The sequence below is a fragment of the Pseudophryne corroboree genome, chromosome 8, assembly GCF_028390025.1.
Source record: "Pseudophryne corroboree isolate aPseCor3 chromosome 8, aPseCor3.hap2, whole genome shotgun sequence".
NCBI classification, from domain to species: domain Eukaryota; kingdom Metazoa; phylum Chordata; class Amphibia; order Anura; family Myobatrachidae; genus Pseudophryne; species Pseudophryne corroboree.
Window position 1 is genome coordinate 14,484,735 of NC_086451.1, and position 13,969 is coordinate 14,498,703.

General features: G+C 43.4%; 1 protein-coding gene and 2 long non-coding RNA genes across 4 annotated transcripts in view; 2 read left to right on the forward strand and 1 right to left on the reverse strand.

The window, feature by feature from the left end:
- The first annotated feature begins 1,891 nt into the window (after window positions 1-1,891).
- Window positions 1,892-3,507, forward strand: LOC134948132 (uncharacterized). The gene is made up of 3 exons (XR_010182914.1): window positions 1,892-2,061; window positions 2,135-2,347; window positions 2,940-3,507. It is a non-coding gene; the product is annotated as an uncharacterized LOC134948132 (long non-coding RNA).
- LOC134948130 (uncharacterized) lies at window positions 2,273-10,512 on the reverse strand. Of its 2 annotated transcripts, XR_010182912.1 has the most exons (5): window positions 10,396-10,512; window positions 6,004-6,385; window positions 3,476-3,665; window positions 2,449-2,557; window positions 2,273-2,359 (listed from the first exon to the last, which is right to left on the reverse strand). It is a non-coding gene; the product is annotated as an uncharacterized LOC134948130 (long non-coding RNA). The 2 variants fall into 2 exon arrangements; XR_010182913.1 differs by lacking the exon at window positions 3,476-3,665.
- LOC134948129 (sulfotransferase 1C1-like) overlaps window positions 8,567-13,969 on the forward strand; it is a 42,526-nt gene continuing 37,123 nt past the window's right edge. The window contains exons 1-2 of the mRNA XM_063935932.1: window positions 8,567-8,802; window positions 9,417-9,539. Of these exons, the coding sequence (XP_063792002.1) occupies window positions 8,673-8,802; window positions 9,417-9,539 (253 nt within the window). The 5' untranslated portion in view covers window positions 8,567-8,672. The remainder of the gene's footprint in view (window positions 8,803-9,416; window positions 9,540-13,969) is intronic.

The window sequence follows — 13,969 nt, forward strand, 5'->3', positions numbered from 1 at the left end:
TCCCTCTGTTACTTTTCCACGTCCATAGATTGAAGAATATCTAAGATGGTGATAACTGCAATGGTATCCTGAAGGTGGCTTTAGGGTGTCTGGGTCAGGGCTGGTTCCCTTACGCGTTTCGCTGGCGTCTGGCAGCTTTATCAAAGGTGCTCTTACTAGGCTCATATGGCTCTTATATAGGAATAACAATTAACAACCTGGAAACACCTGTTCCTATTGTATTAGGTTTATATACACAAAATCATCTTATCTAACGGAGGAGTGTCTGGCCAAACGCTGGGTGTGTTTGTGACGTCAAACCAGGAACGAAACTGACTGAACTGATCGCAGTTGCCGAGTAAGTGTGGAGCTACTCAGAAACTGCAAAGAAGTGTCTATTCGCAATTTTGATAATCTTTCGTTCGCAATTTTGATAAGCTAAGATTCACTCCCAGTAGGCGGCGGCTTAGCGTGTGCAAAGCTGCTAAAAGCAGCTTGCGAGCGAACAACTCGGAATGAGGGCCAATGTGTGTTTGGCGTGCCAAATCACAGAGCATTTTCTATATTGCATCTTTCATTAATTACATTACATTAGAAAGTGAAGATGTGTGTGTTTTGGCTTGTTAGTGTATGTATTTGTAATTGTGTCCTATGTCTGTGTCCTGTACATTATTTCCTGTGTTGTACTTTCCATAGTGCATATGCCTACTGGCCAATGTGTGTGTTTTTAATTTAAGTTGTTTTTTTTGTAGGTCCAAAAATTTTCCCCAATAAATAAACATCCATTTTTGTAAGATGTAATGTTTATAAACATAATGGGTGGATGTATCAACAACAGTGCCTTTTCTAGCGGCGGGCAAGCCGTGCAACCGCACGGGGCGCCCGCCGTGGCATTTTGTGTGTCCGTATCTCGTCTCCTCCCTCTCCCCGAGCGCTCCTGCTCGGGGGGCGGAGTTTCGCGGAATGACGCGTTTGCGTTGTGACGTCACGACGCAAACGCGTCATTCCGCGAAGCCCCACCCCCCGAGCAGGAGCGCTCGGGGAGAGGGAGGAGAGGAGATTAGCCTGGAAGGAGGAGGCGGCCGGCGCGAGGGACGTGAGGCGTCGGGACCCGAAGAGCGGGAAGATGTAAGTATTATCTCTATCTTTCTCTCTCATCCCCTTCCTTCCCCCCCACTTGACACCTGCCTGCCGCACTGTGTAAAATGGGGATACCTGCCTGCCGCACTGTGTAAAATGGGGATACCTGCCTGCCGCACTGTGTAAAATGGGGATACCTGCCTGCCGCACTGTGTAAAATCGGGACACCTGCCTGCCGCACTGTGTAAAATGGGGGCACCTGCCTGCGTACTGTGTAAAATGGGGATATCTGCCTGCCGCACTGTGTAAAATGGGGTCACCTGTCTGCGTACTGTGTAAAATGGGGATATCTGCCTGCCGTACTGTGTAAAATGGTGATACCTGCCTGCCGCACTGTGTAAAATGGAGATATCTGCCTGCCGCACTGTGTAAAATGGGGACACCTGCCTGCCGTACTGTGTAAAATGGGGGCACGTGCCTGCCACGCTGTGTGAAATGGGGATACCTGCCTGCCGTACTGTGTAAAATGGGGATACCTGCCTGCCACACTTTGTAAAATGGGGACACCTGCCTGCCGCGCTGTGTAAAATGGGGACACTTGCCTGCTGTAATGTGTAAAATGGGGACTTTTTTATTTTTTATTTTTTTCCCTGTGGTGGGCGTGATGATATCAGACGAGGCCACGCCCACTTTAATGAGACCACACCCATTTTAATCAGGCCACACACCCTTGTCGGGAGCGCGCGCGCCTTTGGCGCACGCATGCTTTTTCTTTTTAAAGCTATATGGGGGGCACGCAATTTTTTTTATAGCATTGGGGGGGGGCGCATTTTGAAATCTCGTACTGGGAGCCAAATTGTCTAGAAACGGCCCTGATCAACAATAGCATGAATAAATGATTTCTTTTATTTGTTTCATGATTTGCAGTGTTTACAAAAAGCAGTACTGGTCGTCCTACAGTCACTCCCATGACATCTGATGATGATGACGCTGCGGAAGCAGGTAAAGTGTCCATTGTAGTATAGGTTATGTTTGAAAAGGAATGGCTTTAAAAAAATTACACTTTAAATACTAGGTCCATCAAAAGAAGTCTTGAGCAGCAGAAGGCAGACTCCTGTACCTCACCAAAAAATAATACATGTGGCAACAAAGAAAGCAAGGTCTGATGTCCAGTCCCAACCACAGCAGTCTACCCCGCCACGAAGATTATCTACAGTTTCTTCGGTCCCACCACTGCAAATTTTAGACACACCTCCAAGACGCCAACCACACTCCCCTCATCTTGATTGTGAGTAAGAAACTGTAAAAAAATATTAAAATAGTCATCTTGTAATAATCCATTTAATTAGACTAATTAACTCAAAAAACAACAGAATCTGCTATACTTACCAAAGTCACTAAAACATCAAATGGAATCCGAGCAAAATGGCCTTGTCCACATCCAGTAAAGATATGTATGTCCACTTCAGTAAGAGAGTAGCAGATTGTGTGGAAGATGCTGCAACATAAACACATGTGTAAGCTTGGAAAATAGTAAGGTTGTTTTCTTCATTTTCACATGTGTGTTTGAACTAACATTGCCAACTACATGCAAAAACATTACTATGTTTTGTTTTGAGACACTATAAGGCAACACATTATGGTTTAAAATGTGTTATTATGGTGGAGTATGTCTGATCTACCATACAACTCATGTGTTTGCTTTCATAATGAAGTAACCACACACATTTGCCACAAATAGGCATATGTCTTTATTAAAGTTATGAGTGATGATGTTGCTATGCAGGATATCTGAAAGCACCATTCAAATACATGTTTTTTGCTTTGTATTATTTTCTCAAACATATGGATAACTAACGTCAAAATTATTTTAATTGCAGATTCTAGTACTGGTACCAGCATCCCTATGCAACACCAGCAACACAGTGACATGGATGAGCCAATCATTTTACAAATGCAGCCAGTAATCGAAGGAATCAGCCACCCAGCACCTGTGAGTACACCACCACAGCAAAACACACCACCACCACCACAACACAGCCCAACAACACCAGTAACACAAGGCCCTGATCAAGTGTTTTGGGACACTTGGGCTACACAGCAGGCCACTAATCAAGATTGCCTGCGTAGGCAGACCCAAATTTTTTCAAGCCTACCATCTCACCTCAGAAGAATCAGCAGAAATATCAGTTGACAAAATGAATCAACCACGAGAATTGCCAATACCATGGAAATCATGCGTGCAGACATTACACATGTCATGGGCAACTTACAACGCATAATGGAAGAACAGCACAGATAACAGCAAAGCTATATCAACATTTTAGAAAACAATCAAATGATCAATGAATATATCACCAGAATTTTAGAAAATCAGAATGCTGCAACACGTGAACTCAATGCCACCCTCACTAACCTCAATGAAACACTCAGATCCCAGCACCAATAGCAACCAAGCAGCAGTTCTGGTATGACTACTCCAATTATATCGCCAGTGTCCTCACCACCAAGGCGCTCCACCATAGCACGCCAACACGACAGTGGTAAAGGCAAAGGCCAGTACAAGCAGCCACCCAAAAAAAATAAAACAAAAATTAAAGCTATTTCTGTAAAGAGAAGAAAATAAACAAGGTTAGTAAGTGTATGATTGTCAGAATATATATAACACTTAGCACCTTGTCAATTTTTACAACATCATTAATTATAACTGTTACAAACTACAAAAGGATTTTTAGCATCACATTTATTCTTTAACATCGTTTAATTTTTTGGGAGGAGGAAACTGTTCTTTGAGCTAAGCATTGATCTTAGCATGCAGAAACCAGACCACTTGATTTGATTAACTAATTACTATTTCTTGATTCCAATCACTCTCATATCCTGCAGACAGACTAATTGGCAGCCATGCAGAATGTCTTTAGCATGCAGAAACCAGACCACTTGATTTGATTAACTAATTAATATCTCTTGATTCCAATCATTCTCATATCCTGCAGACAGACTAATTGGCAGCCATGCAGAATGTCTTTAGCATGCAGAAAGCAGACCACTTGATTTGATTAACTAATTACTATTTCTAGATTCCAATCACTCTCATATCCTGCAGACAGACTAATTGGCAGCCATGCAGAATGTCTTTAGCATGCAGAAAGCAGACCACTTGATTTGATTAACTAATTACTATTTCTTGATTCCAATCACTCTCATATCCTGCAGACAGACTAATTGGCAGCCATGCAGAATGTCTTTAGCATGCAGAAAGCAGACCACTTGATTTGATTAACTAATTACTATTTCTAGATTCCAATCACTCTCATACCCTGCAGACAGACTAATTGGCAGCCATGCAGAATGTCTTTAGCATGCAGAAACCAGACCACTTGATTTGATTAACTAGTTACTATTTCTAGATTCCAATCACTCTCATACCCTGCAGACAGACTAATTGGCAGCCATGCATATTCATCCATGACCAATACAACCTACAATGTGAATTTTAACTTTTACATTTCTTCTCTAGACGACATTACAAGAATAACACAATTGAGTTTGCAAAGAGTGTCCTAATATGTTGTCAAAAACTTTAGATAATTCAGTCCCAAAATGATTGAGATTATTGTTGTGCCATGTTTGTGTGTGGTAAAAATGAATAATCAGATTCTAAAACATGATGCAGAAACAAAGAAATTGGAAATATTTGAATTTAAAAAAAATGTGTGTAATAATGGATATATGTTGAAAACTGTGTATTGACTTACAAATCTGCAAGTCTACTCCAGCAAACATAACAAAATAATTTTTTTTGGATGAGACTAAGTTTGTGTCCCTTAAATACGATGGAGCATCACACATAGGGACACATGTATTCCTCAAGGCTAACATATTATATGTGGAGAAGTGTTACATCATAAAGTAAAAAAACATACTCAATTACTATGTGGATTATGTGTGTTTTAAAGAAATTATCAGTAAAAGTTTATTAACACTTATCCAGACTTCATGCATGTCACTCATAATCTGTTGTTTAGAAAATTTAAATAAACACAATACACATGCTGCATTTGTTTTGCATAAAGCGAGGGTATACAGCTGGGAGTGTGCTCTGCGCTCCTTTGTATAATCCTAATCTTTTGAACAGAACACCACGAGGATCGGGGTTACAGGCGCCTGTAACACATTGCAGCTCCGAGGAAGAAACAACAACAGCTCACTAGATGCAAAAGAAACAGACTCCCCAGCCCCGTACGGGGTGAAGACACGTAAGCGCTCTTTCACTTAAGCTTAACCCAATGCTGCAGCACCCAAAATAAGCGCTCTGCATCTTTAGAACAAGCCCCTGAACTAGAAAGCCCCACAAAGCAGGGAGCATTGAAAACTGACTTTTTGCAAACACTTTGCAGGACTTCCATCTTTAGCACAAATCTGCTGAACGATTCATTATACATGCATAATTGAAGACCATTCTTCCTTATGCATTAAACATATGGTATTAACTGCATTATCTATATTGAATGTTGCTAACTAGTTATTGAGAGCGCGCTCATTTACTAAGGTATATTTAAACACTGTATTGTAATATATTTTAACACAATAACAATTAGCCTAATAAACATCTTTTATCCTATTTTTATCTTTATTCATTATACCCATTTATCTGCATAATTATTTATATATGGTTTATTTTTAATATATAATTGACATATCTATGAATGTATAACAGGTCAATTTTTTGCACAGAAAGATAAACTTTAGTTTATTATTATTATTAATTTTAAGAACACTATCCAGTAGCACCAGAGGTTTGTCCTTCTTTCCCAGATAAAGCAAGGGTATGTTTGTATGTCTGAAGGAGACAGACACATTCTGAGTAATGGTTTTTAAACGAAAAATGGCCAACATATATTTAGGCTTACACAACAAATGAAAGAAGCAAAGAATACTTACCTTAAAAATAACTATTTGAGGTCTTGCCTAACCTGCCTCCCTACATCTGTACTCCAAGTGTCACCAGATGTCTCTAATTCCTCTGCTTGCTGGCTGCTTTCTTCATCCTCCTCGTCATCTTCAACATGTGGCAGATGTTGTTGCAAACACATGTTATGAAGAAAGCAGCAGCAGAACACAATTTGAGTCACCTTCAAGGGACTATACAACAAAAGGCCACCAGACTTATCCAGACACCGAAACTTAGATTTCAGCACACCAAAACATATTTCTATCACATTCCACGTGGACTTATGTGCATTATTGTAATTGTGTTCAGCAGGGGTTACAGGTCGGGACAATGGAGTTAGAAGCCAAGAGAAACAGCCATATCCTCCATCACCTGAAAGACAGATATAGTAACGTGATTCATGTTAAGATACAGCAACACATAAGTAACACACTGTATTTGGCGAAAGTATACACAGTCCTACACATATCAAATTACATAGCCAGCAGCCATCCATCTGGCATTTGTCTGTCCTCAAACTTATCAAAGAGGGATGACTGACTGAGGATGAAGGAGTCATGGCAGCCCCCAGGGTAACCAGCAACAACACTCATTATTTTGAGTTTTGCATCACAAACCACCTGCACTTTTGTGGAGTGGTCTAGATGACGATTAGTATAGATGTGCTGCCTGCCCCTAGGTGGTCTCAGCTGAATGTGTGTGCAATCTATGGCTCCCAGCACATTGGGCATGCCAGCAAGCTCATAGAAATCTACCCTGACGGCATGCCACTGAGACTCCTGGGTAGGGAAGCAGATTGAGGCATCGATGTGGGGCTGCAAAACAGCCAACACCTGTGTGTATATTTGATAGAAAATAAAACATGAGATATTAGGACAGAACATCATCACTGGCCACTGAGAGTAATTAAAACCAACCCAAAACAGAGGAGGTAGTTAGGTATACCTCACCTGTGTTAGTATTCTTGAAAAATGTGGGCTGTGAGATTCCTATGACATCCCCAGACACAGCCTGAAAGCTCCCAGTAGCCATAAAGTGCAACACAGCCAGGAGTTTGTGCAGGCCTGAGACAGGGCGAGAGCGTGCTGTCTCAGGGTCTAGGCCCAGTTTGACAAGGTCATACAGACGGAAAATGTTGTTACAATTTAGACGGAACATCTGTATGACCCTGTCATCGGACAATGCGTTCAAGTTTAAACGCCCCCTAAAAAACGGGGCCTGCGCAGCCTTCGCGGAACCTGTACAACCTGCTGACCATGTTCAGTTTCTTGGCCCTGGTTACTTACAGGCTGATGTCTGAGTCTGAGGAATCCCACAGCACACAAAAGATCACTGGTCCACAGTCCTGCAGCCATTTCTGAGTGTAGGTTGTTTGAAATGGGCCCAAGATCCTTTTATAGGCATCCTAATTCAGGTGTGAATGATTTGTAAGTGGCAACACATGTAAACACGCCTGAAAAAAGCAGGTCTATTTTTTTGCTGCTTTTTTTTAATGAATCGCAAAAAAATACGACCGCAGTTGAGCACTCAGAGACTAACACCCGAATGAATAGTGAATACCCGTGTTGTATGAAATAATAGCCGCGTTTGACCGATGGTCTATTCATTCGTATTTCTGAACTTTGCCGTTAAAACCATTACGAATAGCCCAAACACTGCCGAGATTTGTGCTTAGTAAATTCCCGGATTGGGACTTAGAAAGAAAAACACAATTCGGACAAACTCGGATTATTAGTAAATAAACCCCATGGTATTCATATGTGATAATTAGCAGATGCAATACAGCTTGCTGGTAATTGTTGTCCCACTAGTCATACCTGTAGGTATGGTCAGCATTCATGGTATTCATATGTGATAATTAGCAGATGCCAGCCAATTGGTACCAGCCAATCAGTTGCTAATGGTCATGTCACAGGCTGGGTTTGAAAAATAACAGTTAGAAGCTGGTTGTTTGGTTGGTACTTTATCTCCATTCACCATACCTCCATCCAAGGCTTAGTAAATAGACCCCCAAGTACCAGGCTGCACGGGGTTGAATACTTATGCAAGCAGCAATTTTCAAGTTTTATAAAAATAACAAAAAACCTACAGACAAATAATGAATTATGAGAGTGAAAATGTACTTTAACAGCCTATCGGGGCACAATAATAATTCTGCCTAGAACAATCTGTGTGTCATTTGTAGTGGGAGCGGGGGTGTGAATAATTTTGCAAGCCTCTGTAGATGCCTCTAGAGCTGGTGACGTGGATATGCATGTATGTTACAGTTGCAGCCCTAGGCCCAGATTTATCAAGCCTTCGAGAGTGATAAAGTGTCAGCCAATCAGCTCCTAACTGTCAGTTTTAAAACCCAGCTTGTAACATGCAGTTAGGAGCTGATTGTCTGGTACTTTATCACCGTGCTATTTCTCACTCTCCAAGGCTTGATAAATCTGGGCATTAGTGCATTGCTGTGTTGCCCTGGGTCTTTTCTGCTGACTGGATTTTATTCGGACATTTATTGGCTCTGTATTAGCTGTGTGGCCCCTCCCTGTGCCTGGGACATGACTCTGGCAGATACACGCTCTCTCTCCTTGGCTGGTACTTGCAGTAAGACACGCAGTCAGAGGCAGTTACCACTCACCCACCCAGAGCTTCACCCATCGGCTGCCCAGGTGCCATGATTCAGAGGAAGCTAGCTGACGTCCAGGGAATGGCTGTAGCTGAATGTATTGCTGAGAACTGGGAGGAAATCTGGAACTTCCAGGCAAGAGCCGGAGATATTTTGTTGGACACCTATCCCAAATCAGGTGGGTGACTGTTGTCTGCAGGACAACATATTTACAGGTCCTGTGTATGACAACCCTAGAAGCTTACACTCCAGATCAACAATCTATGGATATGAGAACCATAAGAGCTTACTCTCACATTCAACAGTCTATGGCTATGAGAACAATAGAAGCTAATGTTCTAGATCAAACCAAAGGAGCTTACAGTCTAGATCAACTAACACCTGTGGATATTGCTTAGCTAAGGCTCTGGTGCAGAATAACATATGGATGTATAAGTGTCGTGGTTGGAAGGCGACATCTGAGTTAAATAAACATTATAAACAATGAGTTATACTTAAGCGGTAGATGTAGAAATGCTACAAGACCTCATCCGTGTACTCTAGAATATACAACGCTATAAGACTCCCATCTGTACTGTTCCCGGGTGAGGGACAGGCTGCTAAAGCTTTGTCACAGCTTTGTCCTTTATATATTTTTCCGTGATGTCTCCATTCTATCTCCCTCTTTCCCTTCCATACTCTGGCATCAGCCCCATGTGTTTATTGGAAGCAGAACGGCATTTTGCAATGAAGGGATTTCAGTACTAAGGTTTATTAATCCTCTGTGAATGTTGTGTCCGGTCTGGATTTCAGGAACCACCTGGATGCAGGAGGTCATTGACCTGATCATGCACGACGCGGATGAGCAGATCTGCAGGAGAGCCCCCATTTATGAGCGGATCCCCTTCATTGAGCTCATGCACCTGATGAAGCCGGGTAAGGGCGAAACGCGTGGAGAAACAAATGATGATGGGCCTATTTTTATGTGCAGGCCTGGAGCTGAAGCTCCATCAGCCCCAATGTTAAAATACTGTTGCCCTGCCTAAATTATATAACTAGTTAAAATATATCTCCTAAATTATATAACGATCTATATCTAGTTCTAGTGTACAGTATTCAGCACCAGTATACAATATTTATCACCAATTATTTGTCCTGGATACAGTAAAATATTCACTGCTATACTATAGTTCCAATTGATATAACTTTACACATATTATTATTATAATTATTATAATATAGGGGATGTAGTCATGTTACCGGCGGTTGGGATTCCGCCGGTCAGTATACCGACGCATGAATTCCGACCGGTTTCAATCCCGACAGTCGGCATGCCACGACACCCACAGAGTGGGAATACAACCTGTGGCGGGGACAGCACCTGCAAGAGGCTTCGTTGCGCTTGACCCCCCTCCGCCGCAAATCTAGCGGCCAGGATCCCGGTGTCTGTATACTGACCGCCAGTCACCCAATTCCAACCCTAAGATAGTATAGTATTTAGCCTTATCGCACTGTTATAATACACCCCATAATATACTGTATATATGTATGTGTGTATGTATGTATGTATGTATGTATGGGTGTGTGTATACTATTACAGTATATAACACATATCACGTGTATAGGATGTTAATAAATCCTCACTATGATACTATAACTACTACCTATGTTTGATAACGCTCAGTGTACCAGACGTGTCTCTTATTACCGGCTGTGATGGATCTGTGCCCCTGAGATAATCTCCACGCTTCCACAAACGCCCCAATAATTTCACGTTAGTGAATAGTGTCACCTGTCCTGGTTCCTCGTCACCCGTGGTAACATCACCCCCGTGTCTCGGGTCACCCTTAGCGCTGTCCCTTTCTCAGGCGCGCTTGGAGTTACAGCTACTCTGCACCAGACTTGGGAAGGCTCCAAGATTTCAGCAAAAATGTTGAGAATGGGTCATATGAGGCAACAGGCGAATAAGTAAACATGTTCTCCTAGTTATATCGCTGTGAAACATTAACCCCTCGCTGACTGGCAGGTCCTGACACGGCTTCGCACAGAGGAAGTTTAGCGTTATACAGTCTGAATCCCATTTTATTTTATTGAACAGTATTAATACAATAAGGATGGAAGCAATAACACAATGTGGTGTTCAGGGGATTTTCTGTCATTTTTTGAGAATAAAAACAGTCAGACCAAACCCTTGTGCACAGGCAGGTAGCGTGGCAGTTAGGAGCTGATTGGTTGGTACTTTATCTCTCTCCACTTTATCACTTTTCAAGGCTTAGTACATCTGGCCCTAAAAGTCTTGGGGAGTGATAAAGTGGAGGGAGATTAACTACCAGCCAATCAGCTCGTAGCTGTCATGTTACAGGCTGTGTGTTGAAAAATGACAGTTAGGAGCTAGTTGGCTAGTACTTTATCTCCGTATACTTTATCTCTCTCCAAGGCATTAGTCTCCCCCAGATTCGGGCATTAAGGGAGAGGAGGACCCCTGAGCTGCCAGCCAGCAGTACCACCCACTGAGCAGCAATGTAATCTATGCTATGTACTGGGTGACCCTGACAGGGCTTGCTGGGACCTGTGTTTCCCCAGGAGCTGGAGGATGCATAGTTTTCTTTGCCAGGCCACTCACTTCCTGGGCTGTATCCTTATATAGAGAGAGAGTAACATCTGTATACTCAGTAGTCAATGCTGGGGGTTGTAGTGCTCCAGGCTCCGCAGTACTCAGACGGGGAATAGGGGTAGAGACGGATAGGGGGTACAAAAGGCAGAGGAACAGAAAAACCACCAGGCACTATAGCTAGCTACCCAGTGAATGACAGGTCCATAATACTAGTGCATATCAAGTATTAGTCTTGTACTTTGCTGTAGACCAGGCATGTCCAAACTGCGGCCCTCCAGCTGTTGAGAAACTACACATCCCAGCATGCCCTGACACAGCTTTAGTATTCTCTGACAGCAAAACTGTTTCAGGGCATGCTGGGATATGTAGTTACACAACAGCTGGAGGGCCACAGTTTGGACATGCCTGCTGTAGACATTACATAATGGGGAACGTCAAGGCCCCTATATCTCAGGATACACAGATGTAATGCCCAGAGCCCCTCAGTGTCTGATATAGGAGTCGCCAATGGACACTTCAGGTGTTTGGTATCTATCTGGATGGAGCGTGCTGCAGCAGGCGGAGTGTCACCCAGGCACGCTGCTGCTAGCCGGGAGCGAGGTGTTTATGGTGGGTCTACTTAACCATCCACGGTTCCTTACAGCGGTATCACAACTTATATGCTATGTTGAAAACAAATCGTTAACCCTATAGTTACATACCACCATCTAAATACAGACATGTAAAAGACCATACACAAAAGAAGGAGGGCGGGATGTACTAAAGGAAAAATGCGGTAAAACCCCCGAAAATGGGGGTTTTATCGCATTTTCAATTGTACTAAGACCCTACTGACGGATTTTTGCAGTCCAGGGTATCGCCATCTCTGGATGGCGATACCCTATAGAAGCCTATGGGCTTCTTATCGCCATCCGCCGCAACCCGCCGCCCCCGCCCCTTACCCCCCGGCATACCTTCCTCCAGGCAGCCCTGGACCCGGAAGGTAATCTCCTCCTCCCCCTAGCAACGCAGCCGGAGGTCCTTCCGGCTGCAGGCGGAAGGAGGAGGCGCCGGGGGCAGCGTGCTGCTGCTTCCCAGTGTTGGAGGAGTCTGGATAGCTGAGGAAGATGATGGAGAACCCCCACAGACAACCTCACAGGTATCGTGGGGGCCTTCCGTCACTGCATTGCGATATTGACCGCATTTGTTAGTACATATGCGATCAACATCGCTGCGATAAGCGGCGAGGGGCGGCGATGTATCTTAATACATCCCACCCGGAGTCACTTATGATTATGCAAGGGCCATGGGGCGGTGACGGGAGCACACTCCTAGTCACGGCCCTAATGTCATTATCCGTTCCCTTATCTTCCCAGTAACAATGTCTAAAAAATTATTTGGAGTATCAGGTGAGATGCAGCTGATTTGACCTCTCTTATGGCGGTACAAATGTCCCTGCGGATGGGGGTTATCGAAGTCTATTCATTATCCAGTCCTGATTGGAGCCAAAAAATTAAGTATCCAACTTGTAGCAAGTGATGGCGGCAGATTATAAAGTACCGGAACACTTCAGTACTGCTCCAGTTTTGGGACAGCCGCTCTGAAGCCGTCCGGTGACCCCCGACACTGACACTCTTTCCGCTAATATGTAGAGAGGAACATTTACACTGCGAGTTCGCACACAGAAAGGGACGCTGAAGGCGGAGGGATCCACAATCCGGAACTTTTTTCCAATACACAGGAGCGGGGCTGATAGAGCTAACGTCATCTGGAGATGATGTCTGTTCCTGTAAACAAACTACGAAAAGGTTTTCAGAGTTTGTTGAATACAGGACGGCAATTGCGAAACAAGTTCAATAGTATTTTCCACTTTTAGTATTTACAAGCATACTTCTCCTCGCCGCGGACCACCCTGCTCAGCCAAGAACATTATATCAGGACCAGGTTAACAATGGGGCAGATGGAGCTACACCCCCAGGCTCCCACATATAAAATAGTCCCATCGTCATGGCAGCATGCGTTCGTGTTTTACAATGAACAAAAAACACATTTTCTGGTTCAAGGGATTTTCCTGTGCTGGAATTCTGTGTCTCATTATTTTTCCATTTAGCCAAAGAAATGAGCTTTGTTTCTAAGGGGAACATTTACTAAGCAGTGATAAAAGCGGAGAAGTGAGACAGTGGAGAAGTTGCCCATGGCAACCAATCAGCAATTTGCATACTAGAAATTATACAGAGCTGCTGATTGGTTGATGCAACTTCTCCGCTCTTATCACTGCTTAGTAAATGTCCCCCTAAGTCTAGATGGGAAAACGTTCTGCATGGTGTGCACAATAATAAACTATTTGTGTTTACTTGCTATATGCCAGCCATGATCCACCTACTCTCTGCCCATCTAACGAATAAACCATTTGTACAATAAAAGGCACATGTTATAATCTGTAAAAATTAAAGGCTAAATGAGAAATGATCGCATTTTCCTCTCAGAGAGATCCAATTGGATCTCTCCCCCCTCTCCCCCCCCCCCCTCACACACACACATATGCAGAAGGCATCCCGGCTCATAAACCCAGAAGTTCTGCGATCGCAAAGGATATTTCTTATCAGAAGAGCTGTCCTTTGCAATACTAACCGCATTTCTAGGTACATACCGGCGTTAGTAACACCAGTACGTACCTGATAAGTGGCGGGATGTGTCGTACCATGGATGCGTTGTGTAGTACATCCCGTCCTATAAACAGCTATATAGCTGTAATTCACACTATGGGGTCAAC